Source organism: Castor canadensis, chromosome 9, assembly GCF_047511655.1.
Source record: "Castor canadensis chromosome 9, mCasCan1.hap1v2, whole genome shotgun sequence".
In the NCBI taxonomy this organism is placed as follows: domain Eukaryota; kingdom Metazoa; phylum Chordata; class Mammalia; order Rodentia; family Castoridae; genus Castor; species Castor canadensis.
The window spans coordinates 13457686-13480535 of NC_133394.1; the positions used below are offsets into that span (position 1 = coordinate 13457686).

Below are 22850 nucleotides of genomic sequence, written 5' to 3' on the forward strand. Positions count from 1 at the left end.
CAAGACAGTGGGAGTTGGCAGCCCACGCTGTGTTTTAGGTTTGGGAGACTTGGATTAGAAGTGACTGTTGATTACGAACCTTTTTACTTGTCTTCTACGAACTACAAGCAACCTAGTAACCCAGGAAAGAATTCTGCACAGCACTTAAACTTGTCTTCCTAGCATCCCAAGATTACGTACACAAATCACTTGACAAAAGTGGTGTAAGACTCTTGCACATAGATAACCACACAAGGCAATTGTCTTGTTCTAACCCTTAAAGAGTTCCACACAGTGAAATGTTTTATAATCCTTTTTTGTGCACTAGGCAAGGAAGAAAAGAAAAGAGGTTGGACAAAGATTATCCAGAAGAAAGAAAGAGACCCTTTCGGGGTTCCAGTTGAAATACAATAAAGAACATAATTAACTTCGCAATTCTTTGTGTTTCTCACTTGACTGCAGGGAGGAGATGAAAGAGGACTGCTAAGCCTTGCATTCCACCTCAATTACAAGAGAAATGGAAAGCTGTATGTGTCTTATACCACCAACCAAGAACGGTGGGCTATGGGGCCTCATGACCACATTCTTCGAGTTGTGGAATACACAGTATCCAGGTATCAGTGAAGCATACAAACCTTGTAATCTGATTTTCTCTTCATCTATTCATGCTTTTTGTCTAGAAATTACAAATTATGAGCCTAAGATGGCAGTAATTAAAGCAAAATTTCCACCTTGTTTAAAACCCCATGTGTGTGTTTTCTAAGAGAAACTGAGAAAAAGGATGGTGTTAGCACTTTTCCTCAGTTGTCTTCCAACTTAAATACCACTTGTAAAACTTAGAAATTCATGGAAGCTTTTCAGTAATTTTTGTTGGCTCCCTGCCAAGTTTATGTTTCCTTATTTATGTGCCAGAAATTTGCTTCTTTATTTGTGGACTACTTATTCCCTGGTGGATTCACCTTCTGTCTTTAACAATTGGGTGTTTTTCCTCCCACAATGTAGAAAAAATCCTCATCAAGTTGATTTGAGAACAGCCAGAGTGTTTCTCGAAGTAGCAGAACTCCACAGAAAGCATCTCGGAGGACAACTGCTCTTTGGTCCCGATGGCTTTTTGTATGTCATTCTCGGAGATGGGATGATCACTCTGGATGATATGGAAGAGATGGATGGGTTAAGGTAAGAGACTGACAACAAACGGTGCCTCTTGATATTAACGTGTTTTCAGTGTCAGGAAATAGGGTCTGAAACTGTACGTTAAGGACCAACTTTGAATCATCTCACCTGGCTTAAGGATTTAACTTTTGGTGCATTTGTAATGTGCACGGGAATCCTGTTTTATGACAATGTTTCATTTGTCATAAAAGCCATGGCGGTTGTGTAGTCCTGTTCTGTGAGAGCCACAATTCTGCTGCACGTCCCCATAGCTTCCCCACCCTCTGCATATTGGACCAACATTTTGGGAGACATAAAATTCATGGATGGGCAAAACTTAAAGAGGACAGATGCCAAAATGCAGCTACTGGTGCTTCTGTCCTTGTCACCTTCAAGCTGTGTCTTGGCACCATGCCCTAACTGAACTTTATCATTTCCTGCCATATGGAGTTAGGGACTTTAATAAATTAGTCTCCAATAAGGGGAGGATTCCTTTCTCCCTAATGCAAGCTCACCACATTTAGTTCAGACAAAATGCATCGCTCAAACATGAAGCATTCATGCCAGCCTCCAATTTCTCAGTGACTTCACAGGTTCAGTGCTACGGCTGGATGTGGACACAGACATGTGCAACGTGCCTTACTCCATACCCCGGAGCAACCCCCACTTCAACAGCACCAACCAGCCCCCAGAAGTGTTTGCCCATGGGCTCCATGATCCAGGCAGGTGAGATCACCAGCTTTAAAGTACCACCAGGATTTGGGAACCAAGAAGAGAAAGAGGGTATCAAGTCACAGAGCAGCCAAGAGCAATAGCCCAGGTTGTACCTCTAAAATCAAACCAGGTCATTAACCAAGCAAGTATTTACTCCCATTCTCTATGAATGTGTGAAGCAGATTAGATAAAAAAAAGGGAGGGGGGCAAATTCAAAGAGAAAAATTGACCTCAAAATTTGGGGGGATTATTTTTAGATAAATATTACTGTTAAGTGTAACAACTAAGACATCAACAATTTTTGGTGTTTCCTTCAACTCCTCTAAATCTTTCTTTCCTTGTTGTGTTAGTCTATTTTGGGCTGCTATAACAGAATACACAGTCTGGGTAATTTATAAATGGTAGAATCTTATTTGGCTCATGGTTCTGGAGGCTGGGCAGTCCAACGGGACCAGCTCAGCATCTGATGAGGCCATCTGCTTGGTCATCTTATGGTAGACTGTGAGAGGGAAGGAGAGAAGTTGCTAAAGTCATCCGTTTATCAGGAACTCACTCCTGGGATAAGTCCTGCAATATTTCCATTCCTCTATTCATAAGGGCAAAGTCCTCATGACCTCATCACCTCTTAAAGGTCCCATGTCTCATCATTGCTGGTTGCACTGAGGATCATTCATCCAACACATGAACTTTGCAGGGCACATTCAGACCCTACCGCTTCTGTATTAAATGGGAGGGTGATAATGACTACGTTGTAATAATGCTGTCATGCTTATATAGAAATCTATAGATAAAGCACAATGTATGGTATCTGACACCTGGTAATTTTTATTACCATAGATTCACTTAATATAGGATGATATGTTATTAATTTGCAAGGAGTTGAGCTAAATGTTAACTTTTTTTACTTGAAAAAATTACAAACACAAGGAATTCATACTGGCTGCTTGCTGTACTATAAAGGAAAACTCAAAAGTATGTAGAGTAAGAAATTTTAGGTAATTTACAAACTACTGTGAAATACAGAAATTCTACAATGAAAGCCCCTCCACTCTGCTATATTATTCACCCAAAGGAGTATCTGACCACATTCATTCATTTATTAGCTAAGTTATTATTGCTAGTTAATGTTTATTGACTGTTCCCTATGTGCAAGGTGAATATTTCTCAAAGTTTTTATGATCCCTCATGCCCTTCATCTCCTCTGCATCAAAGTCAAGTCCACAGTCCATTTCCTTTTTTTGGCATCTCAGCAGATCTTAAAATCTGTTCGACAGGGAACACTTAAGGTGGGTCAAGATGTGGAGGAAGCTGTCACATTCCATTCCTGTAGCTCAGAGCTCACAGATACCACAAAGCAGCACTTTGATGCTGAGCAACTTGAGTCACCACAATCCTTCTGGAGCTTTCTTGCCACCTCCCTGGGGGTCCTGAGCTTCTGTGTGCAAAAACATAGGATGAGGCACTTTACAGACCATATGCATAGCAAGACGCCTGTACCATGGTGTTCCCTGGAATCTGACCTCCTCTGGCGGCAGAGAGCTCAGGGAAAAGTCAGTGTCTATATTTCACCTTCCTCCAAGAGGATTTTAAGCAGAAAAAGATTTAATGAGGCAAAAAAGAAGCCAAAATAATTATTGGCTGCCAGTAAAGCTAACTGTTATTAAGCACAGTGCCATAGGGTGCTATGGGACACCTAGACTAGGTGTCCACGGGCAGTATCCCCTTGATGAGTCTCAGGAGTTCTCTAAGGTACCTGCTTCCCAACACACACACATGCTATTTCAGTAGACTAATTTTGGAACAGTTGTAGGTTCATAGCAAAACTGAACAGAAGGTACAGACACTTGTGGTATACCCTGACACTTCATAAGCACAGGCTGTCCCACTTCCTTCATTCCCACCCCTCCCTCCCCCCGACCCCGCCGCCCTTGGAGTGGTACATTTGTTACAACTGATGAAGCATTTGGCCCATCCTAATCACCCAGAGTCCACTGTCCACATGAGCTCTAATCTTGGTATTGTACATTCTATAGGTTTTGCCAAATGGATCCTGCCATGTATCTACCCTCATCATCACACTGATTGGTTTCACTGTCTGACTCCTTTTTCACATAAGAACCTGTAGGTTAGAAGGGCCACATAGCTCTCAATGAACCTGGTGTTCAGTCTAGAGTTCCCAGCCCCCAGCCATTAGTCTACCTCCTTCTTCCACATTTGCTGCTTCTTGTTGGAAACAAATTAAACCTCTTTTTGTCATTCTCCATCTTCCAAAGAAAGGTAAATACAGGAAAATTTTCTCACTCCCCATGGGTTTAGCTCCACCTTAAGTCACAGCATGTCTGTGTCATGATCTCTGCCAGGCATTGTGTTCTGTGAGTCATTGAGTTAAAGAGGACAATGAAGGGACTGTGGCCACCGAGCAGCTTACCCTATTTTTGGCAGGTCAGGCATATAGTTTCCGTATCATGAATGGGACCATTTGGAGCCAACACTTGTTTCATTTTGTTGTAAAAGGATTGCAGCATCACTCCTATGTCTGTTAAGACCCAACATCTGTTCTCAAATTAGTTTTATTTTTAAATTGATTTCATAGCCCAGTGATTTGGGTTGTAAGTGATGAATATATTTTGTTGGTCTAAAACAGTGATTCTCAATGGAATAATTTTGCCTCCTGGGGCTATTTGGGAATGTCTAGAAACAATTTCGTTTTTCACAACCGGGCTGGGGTGGGAATGAGGGTACGGGCCAGCATCCTATTATTCATAGAGCAATGCCCCCCTCGTCCCCCAAAAAAAGAACCCCACAAAGATTACCTGGCCAAAAATGGCAATTGTCTAAGACAACTTTCCACCTTTTTGAGAACTTTAAAAATTATATCATTCCACTTCATTTTTCCCCCAACCCTAGTCCTTCATTGTCTCAAACATTTAGCAGAGTTTGAGCCTTCTTGCCCTGCAGTTTTGAAGTGGGTAACAGGAATGCAGTGATGAAGAAGTTGGAAGTGATTCTAACTATATGGAGTTCACAGACAGTGGTTTAAACCACAGAGATATTCTGGCCTCCAGATTAAGGGAGAACAAAGACAGAACCCATGTAAAAAGACCTCAGTGTAGCATGGACAGAGTCGTTTCATTCCCCATCATTTTATTGAACACGTTTTCATTTGGTGGACATCCTGAGCTGTAGAGCATAACAAAGCCATGTGAGAAACACTGAATTAATACTATAACTAATATTATTGGGGAGGCACAGACGTGAGTTGATGATGACACTAATTCTTATTCCGCATACTTTGCCAATACATGAGATATTCCTTAACAACAACCTAACAAGTTTGAGGGCTTTTTTTTTTTGGGGAGTGGGGGAGGTGTTTTGTTCTGTTTTGTTTTTCAGTACTGGGGCTTGAACTTGGGGCATTAAGCTTGCTAGGCAGGTACTCTTGTCACTTTGTCCCCAGTCCTTTTGCTTTTAGCATTTTTGACATATCGTCTCCCACTTTTGCCGAGGAATGCAGTCCTCCTCCTTTAGCCTGTGGAGCAGCTGAGATTATGGGCATACAACAACACATCCAGCTTATTTTTCAAACATGGTCTTGCTGACTTTTTGCCTGGCTGGCCACAAACTGTGACCCTCCTGTCTCTGCTTCCCAAGTAGCTGGGATTATGGTCATTCTTCACCAAGCTGACCCAGCAAAGGTTTTAAGACAGTGTGCATTTTCATAAAGAGGGATATACCAAGAGAAATTAAGAAAGTCATTAAACTTTGGCAGAGTAAACAAACATCAGGGTATTTCCTTCGGTGGTTTCTAGAACATCCAAACTGGATTGCTCACAGGATCCTCGACAACCCACCAAAGGTTCCTTCCCCAGTTGAGCTGGGAAGATAGCTCAACTGGAATTGATGGCTATCCACTCTTCTGTTATGCAGATGTGCTGTGGATCGACATCCCACTGATATAAACATCAATTTAACAATACTTTGTTCAGATTCTAATGGAAAGAACCGTTCATCAGCCAGAATCCTACAGATAATAAAGGGAAAAGATTATGGTGAGTAGAGCATAATTTGTTGATTTAATATTTTCAGAATATTAATTGAAAAGAATTTCTGCAAAAGGAATATTTGAGAAAACAAGAAAACACTGGCCGGACACTGTCGAGTGAGGAACCAATTCACTTTTTAAAGGTTCAGGGGACTCCACCTGCTTAGTTACCTTCCCCATGGATTATATGGTTCTCTGTAGGTCCAAGTGATTTAATGCCCTCAAAGTTAGCAGCTTATACTTCGCTCATCTGAGAATCAAGATGAATAACTTCTATTTATTTATTATAATAAGGAATAATTTGTCCTCACATTTTGCATACAGAGAAAAAAACAAGTCTTAAAGGTAACAAATTTCTCAATATGCTAGTCTCAGCAATTAGGAAAATTATAAGTGTTTCAAATAAGAATGTACTTTTTTTAAAGGGGCTTATTTTAGAGAAAACAAAGTAAGTAATTGACTTGTTAAAAAAAAGTCATAGGAGTAGGATGTTTAAACATTTTTAATAACATGATTACTAGAATATTTAGAGAGAACATAAAAACATTTAATATTTTTCAATATTTTAGAACACATTCCTTTTGAAGGAAGCAATATATTAAACATTCTGATTTGGGAACACAGTAGATTGAGATTATTAAGGTGATTGGCTTTTCTGTTCACTCAATCAATACATTTATTTAGCACCAGAAATGAAACAGCTGTGTTAGTTCATGTGGCATTGAGTTATCTTACTTTTTTTTTTTCAGGTATTTGTGTGTGTCTGCATCTTAAAAAAAAGTCAAACCAAAGAATTATGTGATTTGAAAACAAGTCTAATGAGCCAAATTCAATTCAATTCAAATTCAATTCAATGGAATTTTGGCCATATTTGAAGATTAAACTGAATTCTACAATCACATCAAGGTTCAGACAAAACCAGTGGCAGTACTGACAGCCTTACATTCATGTATTTCAAAACACACCCACAGTGCTCTAGGAAACACTCACAAACATCACTCATTTCTTTCACAGAACAACTCCACACCATAGGCACTAAAATTGTCCACATTGTACAGATGGGGAAACTGAGGCACAGAAAGGTTTAATTATCACACAAAATAGAGTGGTAAAGGATAGATTGGAACCTGAGCAGCCTAACTCCAGAGTTCATGACCTTTATCGTTCAATTATGCTGCCTCTTGGGGAGCTGGGTATTTAAAAGTTCACTTATCTTTCTTATTTTATTATAGCATGTTCCCTATGGAATAGGGGCTTCGAGGGTATTCTTTCCCCAAAAGTGTTCAAGTAAAATACTGCCTGTTGGTGGTGACTTATATGACATTAAATAAGTAAGAAGTAATTCCCAGATTAATTTGTTATTGGATTGAGATCAGAACTTATACATATATATATATTTTGCAATCAGGACATATATGTACAAGTATGCAACAGCACATGAGGAAGGATGGAGGTGCATGACTGAACACATGTAATTCAAAAGGAATTACTGGAGTAGACTTTGTTTACTACACAACTCCATAAACAAAACTATTAAAATACTTTGTAAAGATATTACTTGACTAAGTGACAGTGTTTTTAAATTTACAGTAAATGTGATTTTAAAGACATTTTTATGTGCTATGCTTTTATTTTCACTAAAGTGTGAACTTTTAGACATTTTATATAATTTGACAGAGGCTGGTTTGATTTCTAAATATAAGCAGAATCATTTCTACAAAAAATATCAATGTTTGAAAAACTAAGGGTTTTTGTTTTGTTTTGTTTTTTTGTGGTTTTGATTCTAATGCATATACCATGATTTCAACGTAGCCTGGTCTTAATTTTATTGAAAACTCGGTACATCCTCTCAATAGAATAATAGCATCTGAAGTGCATTCTTATTTCAGTAAGCTAGACCTAGAGAACTTTAAATGTTGATACTATTTAAAGAAAGACTAACGGTTTTCAATACATATCTATAGCTAGGATCCACCCTTTGCAGCATGGGTCATATTTCAGAGTTAAATTATTATAATACTTGTTGTTTGACCTGCATCACTTTCACTTGGTGAGAATCTGTTTCATTTAATCTAGTGCTATGTTTCTTTACAGAAAGTGAGCCATCACTTTTAGAATTCAAGCCATTCAGTAACGGTCCTCTGGTTGGTGGATTTGTTTACCGAGGTTGCCAGTCAGAACGACTGTATGGAAGCTATGTGTTTGGAGATCGTAATGGGTATGTTTCTTGGTACCACCATTTTTAAATGATAGTTCCATCTGTCAGTTGGCACACTGGCACAAAATGTTCAGATGTCTGTGTCTCTTGGGGATCAGACCTGGAACATACATAAATATTATTACTTCCATTGTTCCACTATATATGGAGGTTTAATTGAAGAACTTCCAAAGAGATGCTTTTCAACAGGCTTGATAAAGTTCATAAAGTAATTTTGGGGGTGGCTGAAGAAGGAAGATCACAAATTCAAGGCCAGCCTGGGCTACATAGCAAGACCCTGTCTCAAAAAAACTATGATGAAAATGAAAAAGTTTAAGGGCAAAAATGTCTTCAGATGGACTTTCCTTTGTCCTCAACATAGATTTACCATTAGCAAGGAATAATTTGAAAGCTGTTATTCTACATTGTCTGGGAATTTTCAGTTTTGCCCAACATTCAGGGATTTTGAACAACAGAATGTAATTTGTCTACATAAGTAGGGATACTACGAAATTAAGTCTTAGCCTGAATTTTTTTAGGTCACATGGCCGATAATTATAAAAAACTCTATGATAAAATCCATGTTAAAAATCTTGTTTCCCAAGTGACCGGAATTCGTGGCAGAACTGTAGGCTTGGTAGCTACAAGGATCTAGAAAAGTATATTGACCTTGAGCTCTTCCCAAGGAAGTATCATTCTCTGGATAAGGGGACAGCTTTTCCCATGCTCAGGTACTTGTACCCCCTCCAAATAACTCCCCTCATATTATCTTTAATGAGCACTTTGCACCCACACGGGAATTTCACCATACTCACCTATGGGATATGCTCTATTATTTTTCCCTTGAGAAGCCAAGGCTGTGGCACAATTATTTATTGCAAATTTTATTTTCAACATTTTCTAATGGACTCTAGGCAAAAGCATGTTTTCATTGTAAGTTTATGGTGTGTTTGTGTTGTAGGAATTTCTTAACTCTCCAACAAAGTCCTGTGACCAAGCAATGGCAAGAAAAACCACTCTGTCTTGGCACTAGTGGCTCCTGTCGAGGATATTTTTCAGGTCACATCTTGGGATTTGGAGAAGATGAATTAGGTATGGTGTAAATTACTTTTACTAAGTTCCATTCTCACTCCCTTACTCCAGAGACTTTTCTTGAAGAATAACACATTCATCCCCCATTTGTTGAAAATGTAATCTATAGCAGAGATGACTTATTGAAGAGATTAAAGATGGTCCATTATGTATTCTTTTCCAGTAACTTTCCCTAAGGGTCTTTACATCTTATTTTTATATAAATAAATATAGAGAGATTTTATATAAATTTTCTTATAATTTTGAAATATAAAAGTAACAAAACAGATGCCAGGCAAGGTGGTACACACCTGTAATCCCAGCTATGCAGGAGGTACAGATAGGAGGATTACCTAAAGCCAGCCCCAGGCAAAAAAAAAACACTAGACTCAATCTGAAAAATCGCTAAGGCCAAAAGTGTTGAGGTTGAAGCTCACACAGTAGAGCACCTGCCTCGCAGGAACAAGTCCTGAGTTCAAACCCCAGTTTGAAAAAAAAGGTAATACAACAGTAGGCAGGAACAAACATTTGCAGGTCCCAAAGGGAAATTTTTTTTAATGTCTCCTGATATTTTAGATTATATCCCAGGACTATTCTTTATCTGAAAACCTTTCCACTTTTACATATCTGTTGAAATAAATAAAAAATTGTTGGGATCCGAATTTCACTTTCCTCTTTATCTATTTATTTTAGCCATTGGGACATGAAATTTGTGAAAGAAAATCTAAATTGCAGGTCTTCAAAAGATTATCTTATTGACATTTTAAGGTTTGGCATGTTTATCGAAATGTACACAGCTTAATGAGCAAAAAGAAGGTCAAACTAGATTAGTCAGAGAGTTAAATTTTTACTCTCTATGGTTTTAAATTATAGGGGTAAATCTAGACTTTGTGATGATTTGCTATAAAGAACAATGTCCAAACAACTGGCCACCATGCTCCTTCAGCCTCAGAGACAGATTACTAGGCCTAAAAAGAGTGTATATTTTCTGTCTATATCAGAATATTTTCTCTAAAAAAGTCTATTGATCACAAATGGCTCCATGTCGTTGTTCATTTAGCTTAATAAGGGACTCAGGCGAGATTCCTGAAATATGTAAGACATTTCAGAGACAGGGATGTAATGTATCAAATGAGAGAGATCCATATGTTCTTCTTCCAGCATTGAAGTTTTTCCTAGACTTTCTCCTACTCCACTCAAAGAAACTAGAAAGATACCTTTTCTCATACAACATCCTCTGTAATGTAATTCAAATGTCACTGACAAACTGATTTTAAGAATAACCAGGGCTGGGGTCATAGCTTAGTGGTAGAGCAGTTGGCTAGAATCCGTGAGGCTCTGGGTTCAATTCCCAGTGCTGCCAAAAAAAAAAAAGAATAAATTATGACAGAGTTAGAGATGAATGTACAGGTATTAGGACTGAGTCATTTTGGTTTTCCTGAACCTTTCTACAAGAACTCATCATTACTCATCAGAGCAGCATCACTGCCAGTGGCTTAAACATCCCAAAGGCCTGTGTACCCTTAATCCTGGGTTATGTTGGGAACAGACCCCAAACTAAACATGTCCAGTCTCAACTCTCCAAATGCTACTACCTGATGTATGCCTCATCATTAAAATAAATATACTTTCAATAGATAACCTTTTAATGTGGAACACTCTAGATTTATTTAAAGACTCATATGAGAACATGAGTAAGTTTGTTTTATTTGTTTTGTGGTACGGGGGGGTTGAACCCAGGTCCTCGTGCTTGTCAAACAAGTGCCCTACCACTTGAGCCATGGCCACAGTCCAAGAAGATGAGCAAGCTTTGCACCTTTTGAAACAAAAAGTCATGAGAGTGTGTGTTACTTTTTAACCTATAAAATCAGTGTGGGTTTATTATGAGGAATAAATGAGGTACACTTACAGAGTAATTGGTGGAATAAATATTCTTTTGTTTCTTAACTTCTTTGTTTCTATTGTGTCTAACTTTACTCCAAACCTTGTGATATCCTTTTCTAAAGAAGAAAAGTAATTGGGTGTATTTAGTCACAATCATAATGATGAGGATAGAGAAATAGAGATTAAAGCACGGGCTATTTCATGAGTGAGAACCAAATATAAATTCTAAGACTTTGTGAGATACAATCATAAACACAGTTTCTAATTTCCTGTTCATGTCAGCCATTCCAAGCACTCACCTATAAGCGAGGATGTCCCCGTTCTCGTGGGTAGTGTTGCATCATCACAAGTGCTACGTGACACCAAGAGTTAGAGTTGAAATTAGTGTCGGGGGTCTCTCTCTCGTTCTTTCTTTCTCTCTCTTCCTACCTCAATATCAGCTAAAAATGAGCAGCTCAGTTTCATCTGGCCACAAATAATCAATTAGCGGTGACAACTTGGTGACCAAAACCTTTTAATCGCAGGCAGAATGGGTAAAACTTATCCAGTCAACACTCGTTCTACCAATGTTCACTGAGCACAAAATTCTGTTCTAAATATTGGGACTACTGTGGCACATAAAGAGATGGAAAGTCCACACTGACATCATGAAGTTTACATTGCAAAGGAGGAGAATATCAATAATTTTTTAATATATACTGTATATCAATTGTTAATGAGTGCTTTGAAGGAAAATCTAGTAGTGAAGAGGGGGTGTTGGGAATTGGGAAAGGACCAGTTTTTGTTTTTATTTTTTTGTGATTCTGGGGATGGAATCCAGGACCTTGTGCATGTTAGGCAAGCATTCTACGACTGAGCTATAGCCCTAGCCCAGAAGGTGCAATTTTCAGTACTGCAATCAGGAAAGGTGATAAGTAGGCACAGACTTGAAGGAAGAGAAAAGGTGGAGCCCATATAGGAAGACAGGGCCTGAGACAGATGAGCCTAGGACAGAACCTGTCTCATGTGTTCAAAACCCAGAGGCCAATGAGACTGGAGGGTGACAAGGGGGAAAATGTTGCAGATGACGTCAAAGCAGCAGCAGGGCTCTGAGAGAGATGAGAGCCGTTGGGAGACATTGAGACAAAGAAGTATGACACTGTGCACATGATCTAACTCTTTTGAAAAGAATAGCTGGGGTGGAGATGTTGGGAAGATACAGAACTCAAGACAGTGCTGTCACAATCCAGGTGAGAGAGAATTACCTGCTTGCACTGAAGTAGTAGTGGGAGGCGGAAGACGTGATTGGAACCCAGATACCCTGTGAAACTGATATCTAAGATGGTGTCACACATAGCCCCTAGCCAAGTGACCTTCTTGAGATGGATGAAGATAGAGAAGTAATATCTGCTAGGCAATAAGTCATGCCGTGAATTAACTTACTGTTATTTCTCTTCAACAGGTGAAGTTTATATTTTATCAAGCAGTAAAAGTATGACCCAGACTCACAATGGAAAGCTCTATAAAATTGTAGATCCAAAAAGGTGAGATATCTTTTTTATCTTGTTAAGGCAAGTTAATTCAGTTCATTCAAACTGTGACTGAGTCTCCAGTTAGCAATCAGCTGACTTGAACACTTCCACATGCTGAGGGCAGTCCTGAGACAGCCCTCTTCTCCCATCCAGAAGGGCTACACTTGACCTCTCTGAACATGAAAGCTTATTCATGTCATTCTTGTCATCCTGAAACAGTGTTGTGTTTATGGAATCAGAACTCTGAGTTAAAAAGCAGGCGAGGACCCCCCATGTGTGAGGCAGTGACTTCAGTTCTGGTGTTGGAAGCAATAAACCCCTTATTTTTGCAAAAACGAGACATCTTGGCAGACATTACTTAGTATGGTTGTTGTTAGGTAATCAGGGTACTATTTCTTAACAACAATATGGAGTTGTTTTGGCAACTCCACATCTGAGCCTCATTCTACAACCATAGATCTGAAAACACAGCTCTAATGACTGCTGTGATCAAACAATGAAAACTGAAGAAGTGCTTCATTACTGGCCTCAACAAAAGAAAGATGTGAATGTTTTCAGTCTTTAAAGAATATTCTTATCCCGCCCCTACCCCTTCCTGTCCACTTATCTCAATGGCAGCACAGTCACTTTTCCAGTCATCTTGAGTCATCAGTTGTTAACTTCACAAATGAAGTCTGAACTATCAGAATCTGCTAAAATTACATACTAACAAAGAGATGTTGGTAGAAACCACTAAAGTAAAACAAAACCTGGGTATCCTCAGATAAAACTAGTTAGTGTTGAACACTAATACTCGTTAGTAGTACTCTTACCCACTGTTCCATGCTGCAAATTTCGAATTCCTTCTACATTAACTTATTTTATTATTAGTTTTGTCTCTTTCAAGAGAGAAATAGTTAATCAAAGGTATCGGTGTAGCACAGTTTTAAAAATATTATTGGTAAGTTGTCCATTGTGTGTGTGTTTCCTGAAAATGCACCAAGATGCAGAATCCTGCTGCTTTTCTGTTCCACAAAACACTTTCTTTCCTGAGAGAAATACAAGTTGGCATTGGCCTACTGCAGAATGAAAAGAATCAATGTTAAACTAAGTCTCTTGGCAGTATCAAATGTCACATGTCACACGCTGATAGCACTCCTTCCCTAGTTAGCAGTACACATTTTCTTTCCCAAAAAGAGAAGTACCTGTCCAGACACCGTAGGGATTTTTTTCCTTCTTGAGTTTGAAATCCATGTCCTCTTTTAAAAAAGTACAGAAGTGAATGAAAAAAATGTCAGACACTTAGGTGATTGTTGAAGTTGGCAATATTAAGAATAAAAGTCAAACTAATGTTAATTTATAACAGCAGCACTCTAATGATTCATAATGAGATGTTGGGATTTCACTCAGATCTAATGCAATTAGTTTCAAAAATAGTCATTTTTGCACCATTATATTGTCAAAGCTGATATGCTTTTGCAAGATTTCCAGTAGAATTGTAAATGAATTCTCTTCTCACACACAAAAAAAAATCCTTCTCAGTTCATCTGGATTGTTTAGTCTGTTGGTGAGTGGAGGTGAATTTTACACCTTCAATCCATTATTAGTGTCTAATTACCAGGGTTGCCATAGGGACCTTGGCTTTGTGATCTCAGGGCCCCTGCTAGTAGGGTGGTCTCAGAGTGACATACCTGAAGGCCTGGCTCCTCATTATGGTGCCTGTTTCTGGTGAGTCATGTCATGTGTGGGGCCAGGGTTAAGATTTGTATTTGCTTTTCAGGAGGTGGGGGAAGTGACAGAATCCCAAAGACACCATCCTTGTATACAGGCACAGGCAAAAATTTCAAAATCAAACTGACTATAAGAAAACTAATGTTTTCATAAACATTTGTTGGGAGCCTCATGCTGTTTTGATTTGGTCACCAACGTTTATTATTGTAGTATTTCTTCCTAGATGAGTTGAAGTTCTACATAAGCAGACACTTAAGTATGTGAATGGGATTATTTTAGAAACACAAGCTAATTACTAGCATGGTGGTGCTCAGGATGTCAGCCTCAGAGCAGAACTGTTTTTCTAAAATTTTGGAGACAGAATTTGAAGAAAGAACCTCATCAACTGAAAAATAACAGTTATAGGCTTTTATTGTTATGTCAAAAATCTAACTCAAATTAAACTCTTAAATTAATTATATTCTTGTGGAGAAGCCACCAGACCTGTTACAATAACTAATGACAGAGTAACTTTTGAATGTCAATTGATTTATGGCCCTGGAAGAGGAAATATCAGATTATTATTTGTATTTCTGTATTAGGTACCATAGAAGTTACATTCTTACCACAGGATTATGTGGTTTTTTTCATGTTTTTATATACACACACACACACACACACAATGAAGGAATTTAGAGATCACATGTAACATCGTTTAAATAATTTTCACAAAAGCAGGTGATGTTCCAACATTACCACTTTGAACTGTGAGGACAACTTGGTCTAAAACTATAGATTACATAGTTATCACATAAATTCTTCTCAGAAGAAGATGGTGAGGTAGCCTGTTATAAAAATCAAACATTATTATTTATATGAAAATTCAAAAATAATGCAACCAGGTTTCCCTCAAGGTTACTTAGAAGTCAGAAGTTATTTAAGGAAAACTCTTCCCCAGGAAAACAGTACAGGAATGGTTTCTGACTCCGTGTCAGAACATTGAACACACCTCAGGAATATTCTCAGGGGGAGAGCAGTTGCAGCTCGTGGCAGAGAGGAGTTGGGATTGGGTCAATACCAGTCACCTAGCTCAGCATGCCCTGACCTCAGAGGCTCCATCAGTTAACAGATCTAGAAAACAGATTTAGATAGAGTACTAGATTTAACGATGATTCTGTTGTCACTTAGCGGTGTCAAGTAATTAGTAAATCCTGGTTGGACAGAGACCCGCTGGTGTGATCTCTGAGTCTTAGTACAGGGCACTGCCTAAGTTATTTCACCATGCTTTGCCCTTCTGCCCATCACAACAGGGAAAAAGATCCTACCAAGGGCTTCGAAGGAAGTTAAATAATTTAAGTCCTCTAGTGTTGATGTGTTCACTCCATGCATTTAACATTCTCAGGTGACATCCCAACTTTCAAGGTTCTCTTAGTTCCAACATTAGAATAAAGATATCCATGGAGCTTTAAAGAGTTTTAGCATGTAGTTTTCAAATATTCAAGCCATGCCTTCAGTGCCTTCAATGGTTACTCTTAACTAAATCTTTCCAGAACTAATCAAATGCTCCTAGGGGATGGAAATTAAAAATTTTAACAGAGTTATGTGACTTCCAAGTTTTATTTCTATAGAACACAATGCTTTTTCTGTCAATAATGTGGAAGATTGTTTAATTTTATTAAACCAAATTACTTTCTTTTTTAATTGCGAAATGTTTCCAGGGTTTATTTCTCCAGGAGTTTGTAAAACAAAGTTATTCTTCCGCATGTTGATTTATTTGCTGTGTGCTCATTCTTACTATATTTCAGCGTGTTACTTATTTGTGATCCAACTAAGAAGTCTTTAAATTAACAATGCAAATTCCAGACTGGAGAGGTCATGCAACAGAAATACCATGTCCCCAAACTCCTCTGTGACCAATATCCAAAACTACCCCTGTGCCTTCTCCCCTCCCCCACAAGGTGCCACTTCCTGCTTTTTGTTTATTTTTTCTTAATATCTTCATCCTAAGGAGTGCTTTTCTCAAAAAGGAAAAAAAAAAAATCACTTCATAAGGGGAAATCAGTTCTGTTTGTCTTTTGCCTATGTCTCAGGGAGCCTGCAGGCAGCTCTGTCATCCTGAAGAAAGTCATACATAATAGAGCAGCTTTAGCCCAATAAGCCAGTCTCACCCCAATTCATCAGTCAGAGTTTTATGCAAGTGGCCCCCTAAGTTGATAAATTCCCACGGTGCCTGTTGATCCAGCTGCCAAATCGCAGTGCAGCAGGTGGTGTTTTCACGGCCACCCTGACAGTAATACAAACTGTTTAGCAGCTCCACTGACCTTTCAGCTATTAACAGGGATACGGCTTCCCGAGGGACTAGTTTTCAAACATGACAGAATTTCTTAACATTAGAGGTCATGAACAAGTATATGCCCTATAAAAATCCATTCGGCATGGTGGATTTGAAGTCTAGAAGACCAGGAAGCATTTTCCACATTTTTACTATTATTAGTACTCTGCATATCCAATGACTCAAAGTGGATATATACTTATTTGTCTGCCCTTATTCCTAATGTACTATATTTCATGCATGATTTTCAAAAATGTCTTTTTAACTGGTAAGTCTTTCTTAAACTGTGATATAGCATCTGAAAATTTAAAAAGAATTTTAATAGGAATTCTAGGCAAGATCAAAGTCAAACTCTTAATGAATGGGTGAGCATGCATGCATAATACATTCTAATAGCTTTTGTGTAACTAGGATTTCATTCAAACATTAGCAAGATTTGCATATGTACCTATGGGTATACATATTTATAGGCACACCTAAATATATTCAGGTTACTACATGCAGTGTGACACAGAGTCATTAATAAACAGAAAGAATCATATAATAATTTATGAAACAAACTTAATGTGATCATGTTACTTTTAAATAGTTTATTGATTTAGCAGGAGGCATCTTGAGACAGGGTCTTCCTCTGTAGCCCACCCAAGCTGGCCTGGTTCCAGGTTCATGAGTTCCCTGAACTCTGCCTTCTGAGTCCTGGGATTAGGACTGTGTACCACCTGGCCAGCTTATTTTCATAAAAAATAATCATATGCCTTTATTCAAAATGCTAACAGATTTCTATTTATCAAATGAAAAACTAATTCTGCCTCTTCTCCACTTTAAATCCTTCACCCGTTCTCCACAGCCATTCAGATAAAGCTGAAGATAAATGACTAATAAGAATTGTATATGTGGGCAGTGTTTTTATCCTTGGGGGATATGTTCAAAGAACCCCAGTGGATACCTGAAACTATAGATAGCACTATAATGCTATATTTCCCAATATATACATATCTGTGATAAAGTTTAATTGATAAATTAGGCACAGTAAGAGATTAAGTAGAACAGTTATATACTATAATGAGTTATTTTTAAATGTATTAATTGTGTATTTCTGGAATTTACCATTTAATATTTTTGGACTACAGTTAATCTCAGGTAAATGAAACCACAAAAAGCTTGGGGGTGGGGGAACTGTACAACATGATATTTTGATGATTAAATCTAGCCAATTTACATATCCATCAGCTCACATATTTTTTAATGATGAGAACATACATAAATATTCTTATACATATACCCTGTTTCCTGGGAATGTGACCTATGACTGCAGCATTCAAAGGAATGTAATTAGTTTCCTACTATTACAGTCTCTCTTAATCTATCAGTTTTAAATGCTAGAATCTTAGCTCTTACAGGAAGTCCACAGACTTCCATGAAAATTTGATTGAATTGCCATTATAAGTGGCATTTGTTCCAAAATATATAAAATGAAGAATGTAAATCATGATGAGTACACTTTTTAAAAATAAGACTTATTTATTGAGTCAAATACTCTTAAAAGCATTTTTTCAAAATTCCCATGTGTAGTCCCCCCTCCTGCAAGTTTGATAATATTAGACCGTTTGAATATCTGATGTTTTATCGTAAGGCAATGTGTCACCAGATATTGTCGTATAACAAACTGCCTGAGTGATGTCAATGATAGACCTTGATTTCTTTTCATCTGGAGGCTGAGAATCCAAGATCAGGTGTCAGCATGGTCAGGTTTCTGAGGAAGGCAATCTTTCTGGCTTGTGGACAGCTGCCTCTTGCTATAGTCTCTTGCAATGGAGAAAAAGAGAGAGAGAGAGAGAGAGCAAGCTCTCTGGTGACTCTTCTTATAAGGACACTAATGCCATGATGGATGCTCTAGACTCATGACATCACCTAAACCTGACTGCCTCCCAAGGGCTCTATCTCCTATGCATGGGGATTAGGTCCGCAACCTGGAATGTGGAAAGACACAGACATCCAGTCCATCACAGCTCCGTTATTTTCAGTATGCCATTTTTTCGGGAACGTGTACTTTTTTCTCTTTTGTGGTGGTCTGGGGCTTGGACTTGGACTCAGGGCTTGAGCTTGCTAGGCAAGTGCTTTGCCACTTGAGAAAAACCTCCAGTCCAGGAACATGTACTTTTCAGTTAGAAACATCTATTTTTTTAATTCACCACTAATAATTATAGCTGACTCATTTCTGAGGTTAGGGTCTTGCAAACATAATATACCTTGCTACCTTTTTCTAGAGTCAGTTGAGTGGGAAGAACATTGGGCTAGTTTCCAGTAGTCTGTAGCCGTTTGGAAGCCATTTAATTTAAATTTGGGAATAACAAAGCCGGACCCCTGCCATGAGGATAAAATTAAACATGACAGTTACTGGAAAATGTAAGTGGATTCATTTTTGCTTTTATTATGGCTGCATCTTTAACAACAGAACAAAATTTAAACAGGTATTTGTGAAATTTCTGATTACCATACTAGCACAAGGTAGCCAAACCTGTTGCTGGGCTCTCCTGGTTACCATCGCTCCTGTCTTCCTTTGAGGTCAGTGCCACTCAACCCAAACTGCTAGATGTTAAAGCCATGAAGGCCACTCAGAAGTGACCATGTGAAGGGAGCAAGTGAGTCCAACATGTGAAGGAAGATGTTAAACTTTAGAAAACCTCTAAATGAAGACAAGATGGGTCAGAGGAGACAGCCCCGCCCCCGCCCTGCCCCGTTTTCTTCAGCATGTCTCAGAACAGAAAAGTGTCTAGATGTTGTCTAGAAATAACATAGGACATTGGCTTTATCCCTCCTAAATTAGAATTCTAATTCAGTGCAAATAAAAACTTTAATATGATATATAACATACATAGATTTACAGTTATTCTTGAGTTTAAGTTTCCCCCTACCCTTTATTACAGTATCAGGGTCACTCAGGAATATATGAAGGTATTTCTGTAGCCTAAGTGTGTATCATGTCAAGGAAGATACTAGAGAAAGAAATAGACACAGTACCTCATAAGGCATTCAGTTTCTTATTATACTTCAGACAGAATAGTGCTGTGAGGTAAAGTGTATCGCCTTCTTATACTGCCATGAGGACCCAAGGAGTCAATACTACATTTTTACACAGGCAGAGATTCCATTTCTTCTGTTCTTCCTGGAATGTGACTGTGCTATAAATGTGCAAGAGTCCTCACAGCCAAGCTGAATTTGCATAAAGTCAATTTCAATTTTAAAATCTGCTACAGCTAAACATGGTAGTCACATCTGTAATCCCAGCTACTTGGGGGTTGGAGGCAGTCCAGAAAAAGTTAGCAAGACCCAATCTCAAAAACAAAAAATGAAAACGAAAGGGCTGGGATGTAGCTTAGGTGGTAGAGCACTTGCCTAGCATTCATGACACCCTGGGTTCGATCTACAGTACTAAAAAAAAGAAATAACATTACTATCAAATGCCTGTGTATAGTCCCAAAATGTGCTTTCAAACATCAGAAGCTAAAAATCTGGTTTTCACTAGTAAACTGACACTGAAAGGAGAAATGTTGAGATGACCAGGACAAAAATTTCAGTGACCAGCCAGACTGCAGACAATTGTAAGGGAAGAAAAAAAACCATGGGTTTGTGTATTGACGTTAGAGAAAGGCACTAAAGTATTTACGAGGTGACACAGCAACTAGTACACCAGGGCTGTTTCTCTGCCTTGAGCTACACAGATGCGAAACAGCTACTATCCCATCATGAGAAAATTTCCACTTGCTTTACCTTTTTGAGATGCTGAGTATTGGCCTTAAAAATAATGAGTGATTAATGATGCTTTGAATGTGAGGAAATTCATTAGCCCATGGAATCTGTTGCAGCATAGGAAGATGGCTGTCTGTGGTGCAGAAAAAGACTCCGCCCAATTAGAAGATTTCAGAGCATTCTGAGCACACGAATTAATGGCCACACTAATTGTTCCTGGCTGGGAAATGGCCCTAATTTAGAACAGTGGCTCTCGAACCTCAATATGCATGAGAATCACCTGACAGACTTGTCAAAGTGCAGACTTGAATTCAGCATGTCTGGGATGGAGTCTTGATTTCTAAACAATCCCCAGGTCCTGCTACTGCTTTGGTCTGGGGCTACACTATAACTATAATGAAGATTGAGACTTACTGGTTTTCCCAAATTTAGGAAAATGGGGAAAAGCATGGAGGAAACATGGCTTTATAAATGTGACACTTGTTAGGAGACACTTTGCCATGTTTTTCACAGAGACTGAGGATAAAGGAGTGTGACAGTTCTTATGGCACCTTCCATTTTAAGGAGATTGCTCAGAGACTCTGTGGGATTATTACACCCTCTAAAAGTTCCGAGTCAGCATTTCATAGATGTATATTACTCGGAATCTATATAGCTTGTTTTATAATTGTAATGAATTCAAAATCTGTACAATTACCAAAAAATTCGGAATGAGCCCTTTTACTTTATGTGAAAAGATAAAACAGGATTTCAGTATTGTTCATTCTGAAGGGTAGGATTTATCCCAGTACTTCCAGAGTGACTCATGTATTAAATTACATCCACCCATAATCCCACTTCCCAGAGACATTCACCGTTGGCCTTTCCTATTCACAGAGCACACATGATGTCTTATTAATTGTTCATGCATCTCAGTTACCTCTATTTCTAGAAAATATCTAAACCTTTATAACAATACACAAAACCAGCCAAAGAAAGGTTTCTAAGGGGCTGGTGGAGTGGCTCAAGTGGTAGAGTGCCTGTCTTGCAAACATGAGGTCCTGAGTTCAAACCCCAGTAATACCAAAGGGAAAAAAAGTAGGTTTATTAGATAATGTCTTAAACTTCTGAAGATAGTACATTATATATTAAGGAATTTGGACAATTTTCTGAACTAGCTCCTTCCTGTTTCATTATTTGTCATGCAAGGAGAGTAGGAAATAATGTTTTTCTGATTTAAATTAAGTCAGAGGGCCATAGGGACAGCTATCAAAAAATGGATTCAATGTACTCCTTATTGCAAATCCTAGCATCCTCTTGGCAAAGCTTTCTATTTTGAAGGTTATTTCTGACTCCATTCAATAGAGCTCAGGATCCAAAAGCTTAAAAATTATTGTTTAAAAGAAAAACAGTGCTATTTAAATGCTTCTTATTAGACCATACATGAAACACACTTTTCCAATTTGATAAAAAATAAGTATTAAGAAGAGTTAAATGATCACAGGAACATACTTTAGATTTTTGTTTAGATTACATCCAGATATGTACATGACATATTTATGTATTATTAAAAATACATAAATTTCAAGATAGCAATGGCAGAGTTCAAGGGTACTGCTTTGTTGCTTTTTCTCCTCATTCCACATAAAGGAATCCTGCTCTTTCTCAGTGGAAAAGAGAATGTCACCATATGAAACATCTTGTGGAAAGGTGCGGTTGGGGGGGGTCACCAAAAATCGTCGTCAGACATTACCAAATATTTTACTAGAAAATTGAATGTAAATGCATTGACCTGAATTCTCATCTAGAAAAGAAAATAATCCTATCTCTTTCTGTCAGGCTTACCTTGGCATTAAGATATTTCTGTACTTACTGGGATTATAGTTAGCATAAAATGCATCATTTTATATTTTATGTCCTTAATCTTTATATAAATCTTAATCTTTATATCCTTAATTTCATTCATCATGCAACCATTTTTTATGGACTGCATCTTTTCTAGGAGAGGAAATATTTGTCCTCATGGGATTTATCTGAAAAAATTATTACTATATAAGTTCAGTTTAATTTAAATTTAATAAACATTTATTGACTGTGCAGTATTTACCTAGCTCTAAATGTTACCTCTCTATATAAATAGATGACATTTAAACCACCAAAGTATTTTATCATCTTTGACTGCTTGTAATTCTATCCTACAGACAGAGTGATAATATCTCTCTCTCAATCCTAAACTAATTGCTCCCTCATCTGTATTCTTACGATGCTTCATGGACACGTATCTGACCAAGATCACATCACCTCGTATACTTTCATGTTTGTACGGCTGTCTTCCCATGGGAGTATCCATGAAGACCAAGACCCTGTTTTGTTCATGTTTTATCCCCATGGAGAACACGAGATTTGAATGCGTAAATGGACTTGAAGATGACTGAGTATGTAGCTTCTGCCCTTAGAAAGCTCTTGCTTCAATGCAAAAGGGAGAAAGGCAATGGAGTAACCCATCCCTTAAGAGACGTGAAGCCCTGTAAGAGACAAGCAGTCCTTCAT

The 22850-nt window shown here is 38.2% G+C and overlaps 1 protein-coding gene across 2 annotated transcripts in view; it reads left to right on the forward strand.

Moving 5' to 3' along the window:
* Hhip (hedgehog interacting protein) overlaps positions 1 to 22850 on the forward strand; it is an 85734-nt gene that overhangs the window by 50002 nt on the left and 12882 nt on the right. For both annotated transcript variants that reach the window (XM_020155320.2, XM_074041210.1), the window contains exons 5-11: positions 442 to 593; positions 982 to 1155; positions 1714 to 1857; positions 5773 to 5894; positions 7982 to 8105; positions 9046 to 9176; positions 12481 to 12562. In XM_020155320.2, coding sequence (XP_020010909.2) covers positions 442 to 593; positions 982 to 1155; positions 1714 to 1857; positions 5773 to 5894; positions 7982 to 8105; positions 9046 to 9176; positions 12481 to 12562 — 929 coding nt within the window. The remainder of the gene's footprint in view (positions 1 to 441; positions 594 to 981; positions 1156 to 1713; positions 1858 to 5772; positions 5895 to 7981; positions 8106 to 9045; positions 9177 to 12480; positions 12563 to 22850) is intronic.